At 32.1% G+C, this 18497-nt stretch overlaps 1 protein-coding gene across 1 annotated transcript in view; it reads right to left on the bottom strand.

Annotated features, from left to right (window-relative positions):
* Positions 1–1558: 1558 nt before the first annotated feature.
* LOC133198486 (fibrinogen-like protein A) overlaps positions 1559–18497 on the bottom strand; it is a 183093-nt gene continuing 166154 nt past the window's right edge. The window contains exons 5-6 of the mRNA XM_061334573.1: positions 1885–2144; positions 1559–1637 (exon numbers count right to left, since the gene is read on the bottom strand). Of these exons, the coding sequence (XP_061190557.1) occupies positions 1885–2144 (260 nt within the window). The 3' untranslated portion in view covers positions 1559–1637. The remainder of the gene's footprint in view (positions 1638–1884; positions 2145–18497) is intronic.

The following is an 18497-nucleotide window of genomic DNA, read 5'->3' as shown; positions in this document are numbered from 1 at the left end:
TAGTATTGATGTAGTTTAAACCTATTCTTAAATTTATGATAGCAAATCATTTCATTTTGTGGTAATTTGAAGAACTTATATTTTTGTGTGATGTCATAGTAAGCATTTCCCGTATAAATTAGGCCCCGCCTCCTTACTGCAGCCTTAACTGTGCTGCGTAGCGCTTGATGAAAATTTGTTTGTACACACAATTGCTGATTCGAGACGGCATCCTTCAAAAAATAATGAATCAATGCGTATATATACTTTTTTTTACTCCTCGCCTTGCTTCTTTTTTTAAAAAAAAAAAAAAAAATATTTGTATTATCCCTCGGGTAGATTACAATTAATAGAAGTAAAGGTGAATTTTGATTTCCGCTTATGATATTGCACTAACACGGCGTTAAACATTTGTGACGTCAAAATTAAATGCGTACTATAACCTTTTGCGCCTCCCCCGTCTTTGTTATTGTGTTTTGAATGCGTAGCTATCAACACATTTTATAAACAAAATACTTGTAAAATGTAAATATATCTATCTGTGTTTCAACCCGAACAAAAATTACAGTGACGATATTAGTCTTCGATGACGGATCTTGTACATTCAAGAGCGGAAAACTCTAGTTTTTATTCTTTTTAAATGATTATCTGTAGCAATAAAAGATATTTATCTTCAGAAAATGTGATGTTTTGACTCATTTCATAACATACCCTTGCTTAAAACGTTAGACCTCTAATACGTAAGAATCTGGCATCATTGCGTTTCTTGCCAGAAAAAAAAAATAAGCCAAATAAATATATTAATGGTATAATTCAATTTGTAGAAAGAAATATGAAGTACATCTGACGTCAAATATTTAGCTCATTTTTTTTCCCACAAAATAAAAATGGAACAAGAGCATCCAAAAAAAGCAAATATTGTTATGTATATAAAGTATATTAAGTATATAATGGATTATGTCTGCTCATCCATTCAAAATATGCATGCATGAAAAAAGATGAGGGATATCTCTTTAGAGAAGCATAATCCTGGATATATTGTACTGCGGAACATGAACATCAAATGTAACTAATTATGATTAGGTTATAAAATATCTTGAATACAATGAAACCTGTTTTATCCGACATGCACTGGGAGAAAATAAACATGATGTAAGATTACACAGTGTAAAGATAATAGAAATGAGTAGAAATGAGAATGAAATTCAATGTCGGAATTCACAGATTGTACAGGTGTCGGAGAAAACAGCTTCCACTGCAATACTTTTTATAATAGAACAATCTTTATCCCAATTATCCGTCAAGGCATCTTCATGTGGCAGTGTGGCAGTGTTTGTAAATAAGAACGAAATATTTCTAATTTCAAATTTATTACAACACATATCATGTACAGCTTTAACTGGGTACATTTGGTAAGGAAAATTGATAAAACATTATTGCTTCAGCAAACAGTTTAACCACAAAACCCCCTCAAAACACAATCCTTTACAAGTTATCTCTCTTAATATATAACATTATCAAAAAAAAAAAAAAAAAAAAAAAAAAAAAAAAAAAAAGAATAGAATCCCATGATAAATTTAAAATTGTCTCTCTTATCAGAAATGTTTCATTTGATCGTCGTCAATTTGAGGCCTGGTCTCTCAATTTTGAATGTCCATCTGTTGTAAGTAAAAATAAAATGATGAAAGTATTAAATAATGTTTAAGAGAAATAAAAGGGTATATTTTATAAAAAAGAATAAATAAAAGAATTAATTAATGTTTTATGAAAAAAGTAAAAGAATTTAATAATGTTTCAGAAAAAAAGGGCATGTTTTATGCTTTTACGAATATTCTAATAACCGTTTAAAATGTTCATGGAAATACCAAATATTAAATACGGGTTTTAAGATTGATTGTTGTTTACCTAGTGACGTTTTATTAACATCATGGTCTGCCTCACATTTGTCCCACTCTCTACTTTAGGCCACCAAGGATACCACCAGTCTGCCGGGGACCATTGACCGTTGAGGAAGGCCAAGTGACAGTAGTTAAACCACCAGCCTCCTCTACGGTAACTGTTAGCAGCACAGTTATAGCTAGCCCTGTCGTTATCCTTGTCTGGTGTACTGAAGTACATCCCAGACAGATCATTGTTAGAACTCCCCGTGTTTAACATTCTGTCACCTGTAGAGAAAATACATCACAGAGATCATTGATTGATTCATTTAAGCATTGAATCATTATTTATGCAGGATATAGTCTCATAATTGCAACAGTATTTGCAAACGAATTGAGTAACGAGCTTTATCGCTTATATTATTTTACATTTTTAACTCCTTGCATTAACTGAAAATTTGATTTAGATTTCAAATTCCCTGTATTATCCTTAGGGTAAGTTACAATTAATAGAAGAGATATTGCAACAGTTTCTGTTTAATGTGAGCGCGAATTTTGATTTTGATTTTCACTCCTGACGTAGCACTTCAAAGGCGTTCAACGTTTGTGACGTCAAAATAAAACGCATACTTTAACCCTTTGACCCCCTGTCTGTGTTATGGTGTTTTGAATGCCGTACCATTCCTCAGCAAAATACATTAGGAATGTAAATATATCACATTAATTTTATTGTCAATAATACTGAAGTACATGTAAGATAGACGGCTTCTCGTGCTGACTTCTGTAAATAGCGATACCATTTATAAAAAATACAATACAAAACGCTATGCAATTCATACAGCATCCTTTGTAATGGAACAATAACCCCCAGGCGTATTACAATTTTAAAGTATGATTAAAAAAAACGAAATATTTTTTTTTTTTTTGGTAAAGGTCACTGGAAATATTAGAACAATGAATATATCCATAATATATTAAAAATTGTTAACTGTTAGAGACCGTGACTTAAATATGCATAAAATGCAATACGAAGCAAATCATTCAAAATGATAACAAGGTAAGAAATGATGGTTTTAAAATATCAGATTTTCATTTAATATAGAATAGGTATTGTAAAAGTGAAATGCCCTGAGATGTCTTGAGTTCGGCTGTTTTAATTTGACTATGTTCCCGATCAAATAATTTTCTTTGAACATCAAGCTTTCATAAACATTTTGACATTACATATCAAATACGCACTGTAAACCTCCTAATCATTAGTAGATAAAAATGTAAATTATTGAAAATCATCAAGAAACTAAAGCTGAATAACAATAGTGGATCAAAGGAAGTTACTGGATATACACGTTACTGGATATACACGTTACTGGATATACACGTTACTGGATATACACGTTACTGGATATACACGTTACTGGATATACTAGTTACTGGATATACTAGTTACTGGATATAGTAGTTACTGGATATACACATTACTGGATATACACGTTACTGGATATACACGTTACTGGATATACCAATTACTAGGTATACAAGTTACTGGATATACAAGTTACTGGATATACTAGTTACTGGATATACTAGTTACTGGATATACACGTTACTGGATATACACGCTACTGGATATACGCGTTACTGGATATACTAGTTACTGGATATACACGTTACTGGATATACGCGTTACTGGATATACTAGTTACTGGATATACTACTTACTGGATATACTAGTTACTGGATATACTAGTTACTGGATATACTAGTTACTGGATATACAAGTTACTGAATATACTAGTTACTGGATATACTAGTTACTGGATATACAAGTGACTGGATATACTAGTTACTGGATATACTAGTTACTGGATATACTAATTACTGGATATACTAGTTACTGGATATACACGTTACTGGATATACTAGTTACTGGATATACACATTACTGGATATACTAGTTATTGGATATACTAGTTACTGGATATACTAGTAACTGCATAAACTAGTTACTGGATATACTAGTTACTGGATAAACACGTTACTGGATATACACGTTACTGGATATACACGTTACTGGATATACTAGTTACTAGATATACTACTTACTGGATATACTAGTTACTGGATATACTAGTTACTGGATGTACACGTTACTGGATATACTAGATACTGGATATACTAGTTACTGGATTTGCTAGTTACGCGGGTATGTTAAGGCTACACCCAGAGATATCCTACCTGCCTTTACAATATGACGTCATAGTAAGCTGGATGACGTGATTTTTACAAATAATGTTTTCTTAATATCTATATTTAAAGTTTAATTTCAGGTCTAAGAAATAAATGGAATCATTCAAAAACATAATATAAACTAAATCTTGTCGTTTTGGGGTGGTATAAATAGCTTAGTATTTATCACGGGGGTTAAATACCAAACTCATGACGTCATAACTATTGATCAAATATTTGCCGAGTGAAAATGAAATGTGACGAGAATTCATGTAAACAAATATATGAAATGGGAGTTTTAAATCATATACCTTGGACGTTATGTGTGATTCATAAGGAATTAAAGATTATGAATCAGGTACGCTTATATATTCTTATCATGTTTTCTTGTAATGAACACAGGCAATGCTTTGAAATCCCGATCAGCCTTTCCTCTGTCGCTCTATAACAACAAAGATGCAAAAGTTCAACACTACGCCGCATACTTTGAAACATAATTTTTGTTTGTATCGAAAGCTTATATTCTATAGTACTTGGAAAGTGCTGCTAGAATCGTGTGGTTAACATAAATTGATGACAATTCCTTCATCGTAAAAAAATTTGGTAAGGTTTCATGTGAAACTTTGGAATATTTTTTTCTGTGTTTGGAGAGTAGGATTCTAGCAGCACTTTTCATGGTCCAGTGCTGTTTTTACATAATTATTTTCACTAAAAGAAATGAATTATCCCCGGGGTAGTGTTGAACTTTTCACTTTTTCATAAAGGCATTTTTTCTATTTATAGACGTCACGTGATGACGTCGTAGTGGAGTGCTTCTTTTAGCCTAAGACTCAATGACGTCTATACAATGGATAATAAAAGAAAATGTTTTATCTATGGCTTTTCCTATTTATCAATGTTAAATTTTTCGGAAAAAGTCTAAATTCGCCGAAACATGATTTGTGTACTGCCTTAACGTACCCGCGTACTGGATATACTAGTTACTGGATATACTAGTTACTGGATATACAAGTTACTGGATATACTAGTTACTGGATATACTAGTTACTGGATATACTAGTTACTAGATATACTAGTTACTGGATATACTAGTTACTGGATATACTAGTTACTGGATATACTTCTTACTGGATGTACTAGTTACTGGATGTACTGGTTACTGGATATACTAGTTACAAATAATTAAACATAATTTTCTTAGTTTTTAAGATATATAATCTAAAATATCTACTACTTAGCAGTGACTAATTCAATGCCTGCGGAATTTGTGAATTGTACTCACAAATGATATCTTAAAATACAAAAAAAGAAGTTTGCTTAAAGCAAAATCAAAGACGTTTACAGAATGCTAAATAAACATTATATGCAAAGAATTATATGATGGTGCACTTGATTTTAACCCAATTTTCAGAACTTACCTAAAAAAAAAAACCACTTACCTAAGGTTCCTGTGGCCGGTCCTGCAAGAAAGAGTTGATAATTTTCTGATTCATCGGAGACAGAGAAGCGACCGTACAACTCATACAGCCTTGTACCATCGTGGAGAGTGATGGCAGCATAGAGGAATGAGTTGTTTTCTTTTGTTAACTGATGGATTATGTCATTTCCTGCATTAAGATATATTTAAAATCAACTGTAAAGTCTATTGCAATACATTTAATTCTATTTGAATATGAATATACCTTGATGAAAATCAAATTATTTTCTTAAGCTGTAGACACTAGTGCTATTTTTTGTCTCTTTAATACCATGCCACTAAGTGATTTTTAATTACCACTTGCTTTCATTATTTTCTCATTATTTAAGATACAAATTAAACAGGATAAGTGAGTATTGTCGAAACATACTACCCAGTCTTAAACCAAATCTTTAATACGCTTCAAATTTATATCGTAGCGGGTTATAGCCCTTATTTGAAAGTGATTTACACTTACCAACCCAGACGTCCTGTTCAGGTGAACCAAAACCATTCTTATATTCCGTCCAGGTCCTGTCAAAACTCAGGGATCCGTGTACGCGTTTCTGAATTGCCTTTGAAAATTAATATGTATAACAATACAATTCATTGGTTCGAAGAAGAATTGTAAAATCAATGTGCTATGATATATAAACTCAAAATATTCATATTTTTTTTTTAATTTTACAATCCTTTAAACAACAAGAACACTGACTGTGAATTATTTTTTGCACTTTTAATTTTGATATAAACTAGATACCGTCCATCCTCCGTCCATTGTCTCCATGTCGCAGTAAACTCTGACAGGACTGGTAATGGTGCCATGGGGGTAAATGTCATACACCCCTGTATCCGTGTAGCCATCTGCGTGAAGATCCTTACAATCTAAGGGAATAACTGAAAAAGAAAAAAAAACATACTGGAATCATATTATGCCTAAATACAGGTAGTGAGAGGATACATTATACCTGCAAGATATATTAAGGTTAATTGTAAAAGCTAAATTGTGAACTACAATGTAGATTATGTTAAGCTCTCCCTATTTACATGAAATTATTTTGGTTTTCTAATTGTTTCAGATCTTTAATCTATGATATGTTTAAAAGTTGTTTTTTTTTTTTTTTAATTTAATACAATTAATCCCAATACTCTGTTGATAATTCGGACATTATTTGTATTTCTTATAGGAATGTTAATGAGGAATACATTTATAGATCAGATGGTGTACCACGTGGACAGTGAAAGAGGACTTATGTTACTTCTAAAAAAACATGGCAATGATATCTTTTCTTTCAGCTGATATAAGGTATGTTAAAATGAACATTTCCTAAATTCTTAGGTCCGTACAATGACCTTGTTTTCAAATACAGTCTGTCGTTGTATTGAATTTAGACTGACGTCTTTAACACAGATTGTAAGGCCTTTATTTTCACAATGAAATGTCCACGAACTTTCCGGTTTTCCAGATCAGGACAGGGGTCACACGGTGGATCTGACCGGTAGACAAAGGGTGCTTACTACTGCATGGCGCAGGATTCTCCACCCAGCTTTCAGGACAGTTATTTGCAAGACAGCAATTTCGAGTTCCTATATATATATATATGGTCCTTATATAATATATAATATAATTTTTGAGATAAGATTAAAAATGTTGTATATTATTGTGGGTCATTATATTCATATATATAGAGCATTGTGGGATAAAGTATATACATCGCACAATGCTCTATTTATGAGTATTATGACCCACAATATTATCACATACTAATTGTTAGACCATTATTTACACACTGAATTGTCGACGGATTTTTCCGTTATTTCCCGATCATTACAAGGAGCACACGGCGGGTGTGACCGGTCGGCAGGGGATGCTCTCTCCTCCATGGCACCTGATCCCATCTCTGATGTTTGGAGGTCCGTGTTTGCTCTGCTCCTATTTTGTATTGTATAATTGACTTTTGAGGTTGAATACTGTTCGTTATCTCCATATATTTCATGCTATATATATCATGTGCTGCATTTCACAATGTAAGACATAAGAATTAATGTTTGAAATAAATAATATATATATATGTATATTTACATATGTACAAAATAGAATGAATCATTAAGAACATTTTTGGTGGATTCAATATCAGATCTTAACTATTACTTTTCAAGTATTTTGGGGTCATATTGCATAATGGCTCACTGCGATATACGATTTATGAGATTGTTAACAAGATATTTTAGGGATATCCTCTCTCTCTCTATATATATCCCATAATCTCTTACATACACATATATATATATAGTGACAAAGATGATTTATCAAATAATGTCCATCCCACAATGTATTATTTATAATTTATTCATTATTATTTATTCATTAAGCATTGTTAGATATTGAACGGCATATTTTTTCTATACGCCTACTTATCCCAGATTTTCTTATATACATATATATAGTGAACCACATTTAAGCATTGAATTCTTATTTTTGAAAGTAGATATACAGACTTTTGAAAGTAGATATACAGATTTAATCACTGCATTGATTCCATAATGTCCAATCCGTAACGTATTTTTATTGATTCAACACATAGGATAGCAGACTAATATTATGAGATTCTACACTATATATTTTATGCAATCGCCTGTCCCACAATTCGTTATATACATGTATATATATAGTGACCCACAAACAGCTATGATCACTACGTTTATAACATAATGACCTTCCATTCGTGAATTATTTATCTAAACAATAAAGAGCTTATCTACCTTATATTATGAAATTTTAAAGACAATATCTTACGTATATGCTTACTTGTACATATCCAAAAGTTTATTATAGACATATTTATATCGTGACCCACAAACAGGTATAATCACTATATTTATCCCACAGTTCATTATATACATATATACAGTGACCCACAAACATGTATAATCACTATATTTATCCCACAATTAATTATATACATATATACAGTGACCCACAAACAGGTACATGTATAATCACTATATTTATCCCAAAATTCATTTTCTACATATATACAGTGACCCACAAACTGTTACAAGCACTAAATTTTTATATACATATATACAGTGACCCACAATCAGGTATAATCACGTGCAATATATTTATCCCACAATTCGTCAGATCTATATATACAATGACCCACAAACAATTACCATAATATATTTACTATTACCATAATCTATTTATTCAACATACGAGGGCTGTTCGGAAATTATTGAGACATTGTGTACATTCTTCTTTCTAATAAACGTTTTTCGGTGAAAATTTGCATTTACGTTTGACAAACACTAAGAATTAATAAAAGCAAGAAATATTTCAAAAATATTTTATTTCTTCTTTTCAATGGTATATTAATGTGTCAGTGGTAGGGGTACCCGGCGCAGTCACGAAATCAGATATTGAAAATATGTAACACCAACGTAAAAACTCCCATTGGACCCATAGTAAGAGCGAAAAAAAAATCAAAATATGTATATAATTTTTCAATTTAATTTTGACTTTATTTTGTGCTAGTTTGTTAGAATTTCGATCAGAAATACGGAGATCATTAAAAAATTTAAGCGCGGTATATCAATCTTGTAACGACGACAAAACGGATTTTGACGTCAAAGCGGAGCAGCGAGCATACCAAAAATTTTGTGTAGCGGTATTGAGAACTCTTGTCCAGACTAACCAACCTGCTAAAACAATAACAATGCAATAAAACATTCTAGGGTTTTATTTTTCCATTTGTATATTTTTTTCTTACAAATAATTCAACCAGAGTAAAGGCAAAAGCTCCGGACGACCATAAATTATTACGGACTAAATATCGTTGACCCGCGTTGCATAACTCGGTAATGCATGATACTAAGTCAACCTGTATATGACACTTCGTGTATATTTTACACTGGGGTAGCAACGGTACACATTTTCTTTTAATTTTTTTTTTTTTTATCGAATCGTTTAAGAATTATAAGAGACAGTTTTAATTTAGGAATGTTATATGTAATGACAGAGAAAGTAGATTGAACGCTTCCCGATCATTTCACAATGAGAAAATATCGGCTGACTTGACGTTAAAATGACGTAGCGATGCTGCTCCAGTTCAATAGACATATGCTTGTTTATAATTTCACCGGGACTTATTTAATTATCCTATGAATTAGAAATTTTGCACAATTGTTTTATTTGTTTTTTATAAAATGTTGACGAATTTTCATGAATTTAACTCTGTCCTTTGTGGAGTAAAAGTGATTGTCTCAATAATTTTCGAACAGCCCTCGTACAGCTTATCAGCCTAATATAAGAAATTCTTAATAAGATATTTTATCCCTGCGCCTACATATCCCACAGTTTCTATATACGCATAGATAGTGAAATAAAATAGGTATAACCATTACCTTAGCCCGATAATGTCCATCTCATAATATTTTATTCATTTATTCAATATTATGACATTATTAAAAAGATTATTTTATGCATAACACCTACTTATCCAACAATTTCTTACATATACATGTAGTGACCCACAAACTGGTGCATTCATTAGACTGGTCCCATAATGTTCATCTTATCGTACTTATATTTTATATATCAATATACAGCTAATTAGCCTTACATTATGACACTCTTGCATGTTATACTTTTCTTGCAATCGCCTACTTTTCAAACATTTCCTCATATACATGTAAATCATGTATATAGTGACCCATAAACAGGTTTTAGCATGAAATATACATTGATCCCATAATGTCAAACTCGAAAGTGTATTAATTATTTATTCATTATGCAACTTATCAGCCGAAATTATTAGATTCTTAACAAGATGTTTTATCTAAACGCCTACTTATCCCAGAATTTCTTTTAAACGTAATTATTATTTAACCAAAAACAAGTATAATCATCGCGTTTAAATCCCTTAATGGCCAATCCATAAGGTACTCTTTTCTTTATTCAATAAAAAATATACAGGTTATCAAATTAATATTATGAGATTTTCACAATATATTTTATGTAATCGCCTGTTTATCCAACAATTCGTAATATACATATATTATAGTGACCCACAAACTGGTATGATTGCTACATTAATCACATAATGTCCATCCCAAAATGTATTATTTATTTCTTCAACACAGAGCTGCTTATCAACCTTATATTATGAGATTTTTAACAAAATATATCTAATCTATATGCTTACGTATCCAATAGTTTTTTATGCATGTTTGAATATAGTGAACCACAGAGTGGCATATAATCACTTTATTTATCCCATAATATATTTATATATACATATGTACAGTGACCCACAAACAGGTATGACTATAGTTATCCCACAATTCGATATATACATATATACAGTGACCCAGAAACCGGAATAATCACTTCATTCATCCCATAATGTCCATCCCATACCATAATATCATTATAATATAATGATATTTTTATCATTGAAGAGAAAGGTTTAAAGCGTCAAGTGCCTGTGCATTGGTCCTAATAATTTACAGGAAGAGGGTGCACCCTGTGAAAAATTTTACATAATGTACAGTAGTTAAGAAGATTTTAAAGATTGTATGAATTTTGATGGATATATGTCGACACAACAAACATCAAATTAAAGGCTAATTTAAAACTGCAATATTCCCACTAATATTATCTGCAGAACACACTCAACAAAATGTATTTGAAAGCAAATATATGTCTAATTTGACAAGAAATTTTACTCCCATTTTACACAACTTTAATATTATTCAATTAGAATTACTAATAGTTAAACATCTCATTTAATAAATATTCTTATTATAATCGACCTTCATAATCCACCCATTTCAATTCAATTGACTGAGTATTAACGAAGAATATTTTACAACCAGGGTTTTAATTTGCCCGTACAGATACGACAGCACCAACCCATTTTACCAACACTTGAATTTTGACAATGAAAGGGAATTTTCAATAAAGAAGTGATAAATCTGATACCGAACACATCTATCGTATTCTGTATCATAAACCGACAACGCAAACGGCGTGATATCTTACATGTACATTGTGAACAGAATCAATAAAGTTAATTTTGTAACTGGTCATCATGGTCATTATTGAGGGGATTATTATTGAAGAATGATTCTAAGATTTGATCCCGGGAGAGGATTTTGGGGCAGGCCATATCTCTTTTATTGTTTCCTCACAAACCAACCTAATTTGAATATAACTTAATTTTGTACGATATAGGTATCGATACACAAAGATTAAAAAAAAAAATGTGATATATGTATGTTGATTTTGAAACATATATATCATTTTTCATTCCTGTTCTGTAAGTTAAAAAAAAAAAAAAATATCAAAAATTATAAAAGGTTTGGTATAACTTTAGGAGTAAGGTATTGAACGGAGACCCGCTGACAAAACTGCGTCTAAAGAGGTTCGCTCCTCAGCTTTTGAGCATGTTTTTGGTTCGATCTCTATTTAAAAACAACTGCATAATATTTTAGTTCCTTCAATAAATTTTGAGTCTACAATGCCGATTAAACTATATTCAATTAAAATTCCAATATTAAATTCCGTACCAAAAGCATTAGGAGAGGAAATATATTTTCTGACGGAAGTTTTTTTTTTTTTTTTTTTTTTTTTCCAGAAAAAAATGATATTTTTCTTTTTCAAAGAATTTACACCACTGTTAAATTTGAATTCCTATTTTTCCATGCAAGTTGCACACAGAGTTATTCTGTGCAGTGAAATGTTTTATCTTGGTCCCAAATTATTCATCAAATTAACTGCCATGAATTTTATTATCATCTTGTGAAAAATATAGCAAATTTATTGTGAAAGTCCAGATAAAATAATAGCCTCATTTTATGCTAAAAATTGACACTTTTTTAATAATATCTAAAAAAAATAAAAAAAAAAAAATAAAAAATTACATAACCCCCACATTTAATTTTCTTTTCTGAATAAATAATATAATTTGAACCATTCTGCTGAAATTCAGCAAAATCTTTATATTCTAAAATGATTGACTGCTTGTTTAATGTTTAACGCCGATAGATCTGTTGATATGATCAGTTTTTGAAAGTTTTGGTTTCTCTGGCTGCCCCCGATGAGCCTACTCTTTTTCGAAAACCAGAGAAACGATCTTGTTGTAATCCTTGACAAGGGCACCATTAATGTCCCATCCGACGGACTTAAAAATACGTTTTTCATTTTTAATGAAGCTCTATGTGTTGATTAAAAAAATATACTACTGAGTATTCTTAATGCTTTTTGTAACAAGATCCAATCTCTTTAATCGCAGTAATTAATGCCTTTAAACAAAAAAAAAAAAAAAAAAAAAAAAGCGTTTAATCGCAATGTTTATTGCTTTTTAAATGCAAAGCACAACTCGTAAAAATGCATACGCCATATTAGTTTTCCTATCTCCGATATAAGCAACGGGGTATACTTTTCGCATTTGTTATACCTGACTGTTTTCTTGTCAGGGATACCTGCGTGGAATGTACGACAAGTGTTCCTTTTGGTTATCTTACATTACCTTTGTTTACATTTTACTGCGTCGCCCGCATGGTGCAGTGGTTAGAGCGTCTGGTCTAGAGTCGCGGAGTAAGGAGTTGATCCTTATGTCGAGGGTTCGAATCCCACTGTGGGACGTGGAGACCGGTCCTTCGGATGAGACCGTAAAAACCGAGGTTCCGTGTCGCAGTAGGTGCTGGCACGAAAAGGATCCCTCACTGTTCAAAGGCCCTAAGTGCCGAGTATAGGACAAAATTTGCAGCTCTCACCGGCGAGTGGTGGCGTCTCCATATGAGTGAAAAATTCTCGAGAGGGACGTTAAACAACAGACAAACATTTTATTGCAGTTTACGTGTATTTGTGTTTGTTTTGCACTGACCTGTGCAACTGATGTAAGTTTCTCGATTTATAAATGAATTTAGATTACAATAGCAAATTTTTAACGTCAGTGACCGAGTAAAAAATATTTAGTCGATACTCGATGACATCCCTAGTACACATAATAAGCCTAATTAGTTCTAACTTTATGTAGTCTACTAACTTATGTTCCACGTTTATTAAAACTAGTGCAGATCTGTAGCTCGCTGCTCTAAAAAAAAATTGTGATGGATGACCATAGAGCTACAGTGCCACCCATAGAAAAAAACAGTATATTTATTACGCACAAAAAGTTGCGCTAAATTTTGGATTAATTTCTCCAAATTCTTACCTCAGCTGCAGAAAAAGCTCGATACTAAAATATTTCTTTGATTTCTAACAAGAACTCTCATATTTGATCTCTGCACGAAGCGCGTTGGACCGAATTATCTTGCCGCCCAAAATGGCACTGTACATAGGTAAAATTTTCGACGTTTTAAATTTAAGATCCAAGGAGGGCTATTTACAACGGCTATAAGGAATGTTTTGTTGTGGAAATAGTAAAAGAATATGTTAGGAACACACGGGTAGTAATATTTTGAGATAGCACTTTGAAAAACACAGAGAAATTAATCGAGAAAAAGCGCACTTTTTGTGCGCAATTAATATACACTTTTTTCAATGGGTGGCACTGTAGCTCTCCGGTCTGTCAATATTTTTTTCCGGGGAGCTACAGTTCTGCAGCTATATTAAAACTGGACGAAAACTGCAGAAAATGTAGCACTTCGAAAATGTATTTACAGAAAAATAGACAAACAAAAGAACGGTCATCCCAGACCTAAATCACATAAGCTAAACCTATACAATAGTTCTTCATGGAATATTAATACAGAAGTCAAAGAAGACCTTTCATTAAGAACATATTTTATATCGAGTAAAGTTTCCAGTTTAATTTTATAGCCGAATATGAAAAGTATAGAACACCGGAAAATAAAAGTTCAAGATTTTCAATAATATCGGAAATGAAAAGCAGACCGTAAGACACAGTTATTTTTTTTTTTTTAACTACATAATTTATTTACCTTTTTCGTGGTCTATAAACCTTTTTCTTTAGAATCCGGGATCGTTTCCCATAAGTTCCCCTTTGATTACATGTACTTGGCGCGTTCGGTTGTTATTTTCACTATCTGAAACCAACATTATTTTCACAATGTGAAAATAAAAACGTTCCTTTGAGGGTTCTAAAAATATCACTCTCATTCAATAAATGTTACAGTATTTCACTGTTGAAAATGTAACAAACTGTATTATTATATTTTCATGTTAAACACTAAAATCTGATTGGTTTAGACGCATTTAACAATCCGTAATGTTACCCTCAGCGTTTGCAACACACTTGACAGCGGGTAACATTACGAAAATGTCACATGCGTGCAAATCATGCGCGTACGGTTCGCCGAAGATATCCCAAAACGTCAGTTGTGCGTTTGAAAGAAGCCGAATAAACTTGACGTCAATAGAAGCTTGCGTCCGATGTAACTTACTTGAAAACAACATACGACAGACGAAACAAACTTTAGATGTTAAAGGACTTTTCGAGTATTAAACAAACAATAAAGAAGTCGGTAAATCTTTTTCGAAGCTTTCTTATTGAGAAAAATAGAAGCTTGGAGTTTGAAAGTTTTCTAAACGTGAACATAAAGACGATCGACAATTTTTTTGCTGACATCCTAAATCAATAAGACATTCAGTGTAATAAAATAAATGGTGCCTGTTTTGGAGGTTAACAGTCAATTTCAACTGTTACCCTCCAAAACAGGCACCATTTATATATTATTATTTAAATATTCTATGCTGCTGAACTCTTACTTAAATATGAAGTACAGTACTATCAATGTTTATAAATCAAGTTATTATTGTTATAATCCTTAACAGAACTGGGTAAATAATGATAAAATTAATCTAAGATTACCAAAATCAAGATTCAATGAATTTACTCCACATGTCTGTACACAAGTTTTGAAAAGGGGGCATTCCCTACTTGAAATTCTGTCTCTTATATTTATTGATTTGACGGTGCTTAAAAAAGTCTGTAATATGTTATTCGTGACGCGTTTCTGTAATTGAAGGTATGTAGCTCATAAAAAAATTGGAATGGACGAGTACGATGTATCCTTTTTTCAGATAATTTTTCCATTACAAACCTGCCAAAGACGCAGTCATTAAGTGGAAGTGGTGGGGGTGTCAACTGAGTTAAATATTTGAGAAGCAAATAAAGTAACAGTTTTTTTTTTTTTACAATTTGAAACCTGCTACGAGCATTTCCTAGTTAACATGTTACTATATCTTCTTTTTGTACAATTTTACCCGAAATGTAGGTGTGGGCACAAAGATTCCATTGCCCCTCAAAAAAAAAAAAAAAAAAAAAAAAAAAAAAAAAAAAAAAAAAAAAAATTGGACACTAACCTCAGCTGCCCTTTTTCTGAGATTACGCTTATGCTTGCAGCTAAATTCAGATTATAAGGGTGCCTGGTCAACAGGTTAGGTAGATACATAGCTTAAATTAGGTTTTCTTCAACTTCCTTTCCGCTTTTCTCCCGTAGAAATTGATGATTAAGTTTCATGATATTGAGAAAATGCATACCATACTTGATCAATTCTATACTGAAAACATTGTGAATTCTTGGTCAGAAATATCTAGCACCCCACCCCCGCCCCATCACCGTCACATTAATATAATTGAAGAGTACCAAATATTCCAATAATGCATAATGCAGTTTTGTTTTGTCTTTATGAGACACATTTCTTAAGTTTTTTCCTCATACTAATTGTATGATAACAATTGTCAGCCCTTGTTTTGCAAAATTAAACACACGTTTACAGTTTATCGATTGTGTATATTAAGAGCCATTCTCTGTAGTGACTTGAACTTTTATATAGGAGATGTGGCACGCATAGTCTCAGAATTTCTCCAAACTCTCTATGACAAAAGTCTTTGATACCGTAAACTCAAATCAGGCAAAAATTGGTTGCTACGTGTCATGGTTACCATAGCAACATGTCCTAAAGTTTGAAAAATGGCATTTTTCAACATGTTCATAGTCCCACAGTTAACGTTTGCAGCAAAGCAAACAAGTGGCAATGACTGTTTCTGAAAGTTGAAGGCCTTATGTCTTAAATGCATGATAAACATGTTTGGTAAATCAACTATTACATACGTTACTATGGAAACAAAGTATTCAAAAGTAATAATTTTGTTCATCTAATTTCATAAAGTCATACACTTAAGAATAAAAACAAATATAGGTTGAAATGCAAGCAAATAATAGACAAGAGATCCTTGTAACATAAACCAAGGACAAAATATAATATTTTTTATAGGTTGGCAATGGTTGCCATGGTTTTAATACCACAAAGTTATTTTAAATTTACTTTTTTAGTGCTTTAATCTTATCCCATCTTTTTAAAAAGCATATTTCTATATAACTGATGATCAATTTTTAAAGGCGCTGGGGTGACCCTAATTTTCACATTAAAAATAATTCAAATTCAATTCTTTAAATTGAGCGTTGCTATGGAAATTAGCCGAAAAAATATGCATAAAAATCTGAAAAATATTTTGTTTCCTTGGATACGTACCCTTGTACGTAGATTCCTAAAACTTTTATGATTAATATATATGAACAACTATCCCGACTTTCAATTTTGACTACCACCCAATCTCTAACTGGATGCAAAAAGCTGGCACATAGGATTTAAGATTGATATAAAATTAACAAAATCGAACATTTTCCCTTCTTGGTAACCATAGCAACAGTGCTGTATTTTTCAACAAACTTTATCAATATATGATATTCGACTTTAGTTCTACCAGATAAGTACTGTTCAAGGTGAGTCAAATAATATGTTTCTTGATTAAAAGCTAAGTAAATTCCTAAAGCAGCAGCAAAAGAATATCACTTTAAACAACTGGTACAGACCCTGAAACGTGCTACTACCCCAAAAAAGCGTGTGACTTTCGTGCGCTTTTCGTTTCGTGCAAACCGTGTAGCGTTTCGTGTAAACCGCGCAGCGTTTCGTGTAAGCTCCAAAGCGTTTCGTGCAAACCGTGTAGCGAGCGTGCGAGAAGCGTGTGAGAAACGTGCGACTTTCCTGTAAGAACCGTGCGACTTTCGTGCAAGAATCGTGTCTAGGATTCATTCGGAAGTCCTTTTAATTTAAATATGACTATTTTTGGATCAACATGTCATTCTGTGTTGCTTGTGACTAATATTATTCAGATATATCATACCAGTGGTATTACATGTATAAGAGTGAAAAAAATACGGAAACAACAAAATAAAATTACTCGGTAATGTATTACATATTTGTTTGATTTTCTTTATTTATTTATTTAAATAAATAGAGAGGTTGAGATTTCATGCGTGTACGTGTACGTGTACGTCTAGTAGGGGAATTCCCTAAATTCCTCGTGTATTACGTCATCAGTTTTAGTGATGACAAGTTCTCTACCAGTTCCCGCAACTTGTAGGGTGGCGTCTACACGTAAGTACAAACTTGTAGCTTTTATAATAAAAATTAGTCTATTCATGTATGAAAATTTGGTTGTTGTACTTTATTTAGGATGTTTAGTTTTATAAGTACGTATTTTAAAGAGGTTTTATTTACTTACTGAAGTCAAATTGATGTCACAAATGTTGAAACAGGGTCACCGATCACCGTTTATTAAAAATGAAAACACGTTTAGCTTCTGTATTCTTAAAATAACACAAAAATTAGTTTTGTGAATTTTGTTTCATTATATGTATCTATTCTACTATTAGATTTAATCATCTCCGTCTTTTTTAAGTACTAGTAGTCAAGAGGTATTGAAGGGGGGGGGGGGGGTATTATGGTGATTCATTCCCCATAGCAAAATATCCCCGCAAGACATTACGAAGTAAACTTTCCCTAGGATGATTTTTACGTGTAGTATTTATACCTAAAAATTAACCTTCCAGTGAACTATGATTGATCTTGATTTTTAAAAAGACTTCAAAAACAAAAACTCAATGGGGGGAGGGGGGTGACTATTTGTGGACAGAACGTT

The sequence above is a fragment of the Saccostrea echinata genome, unplaced genomic scaffold, assembly GCF_033153115.1.
Source record: "Saccostrea echinata isolate AGI-Se365-2 ecotype Australia unplaced genomic scaffold, CSIRO_AGI_Sech_v1 ptg000033l, whole genome shotgun sequence".
Lineage (NCBI taxonomy): Eukaryota > Metazoa > Mollusca > Bivalvia > Ostreida > Ostreidae > Saccostrea > Saccostrea echinata.
This window is presented reverse-complemented; position numbering and strand designations above follow the sequence as displayed.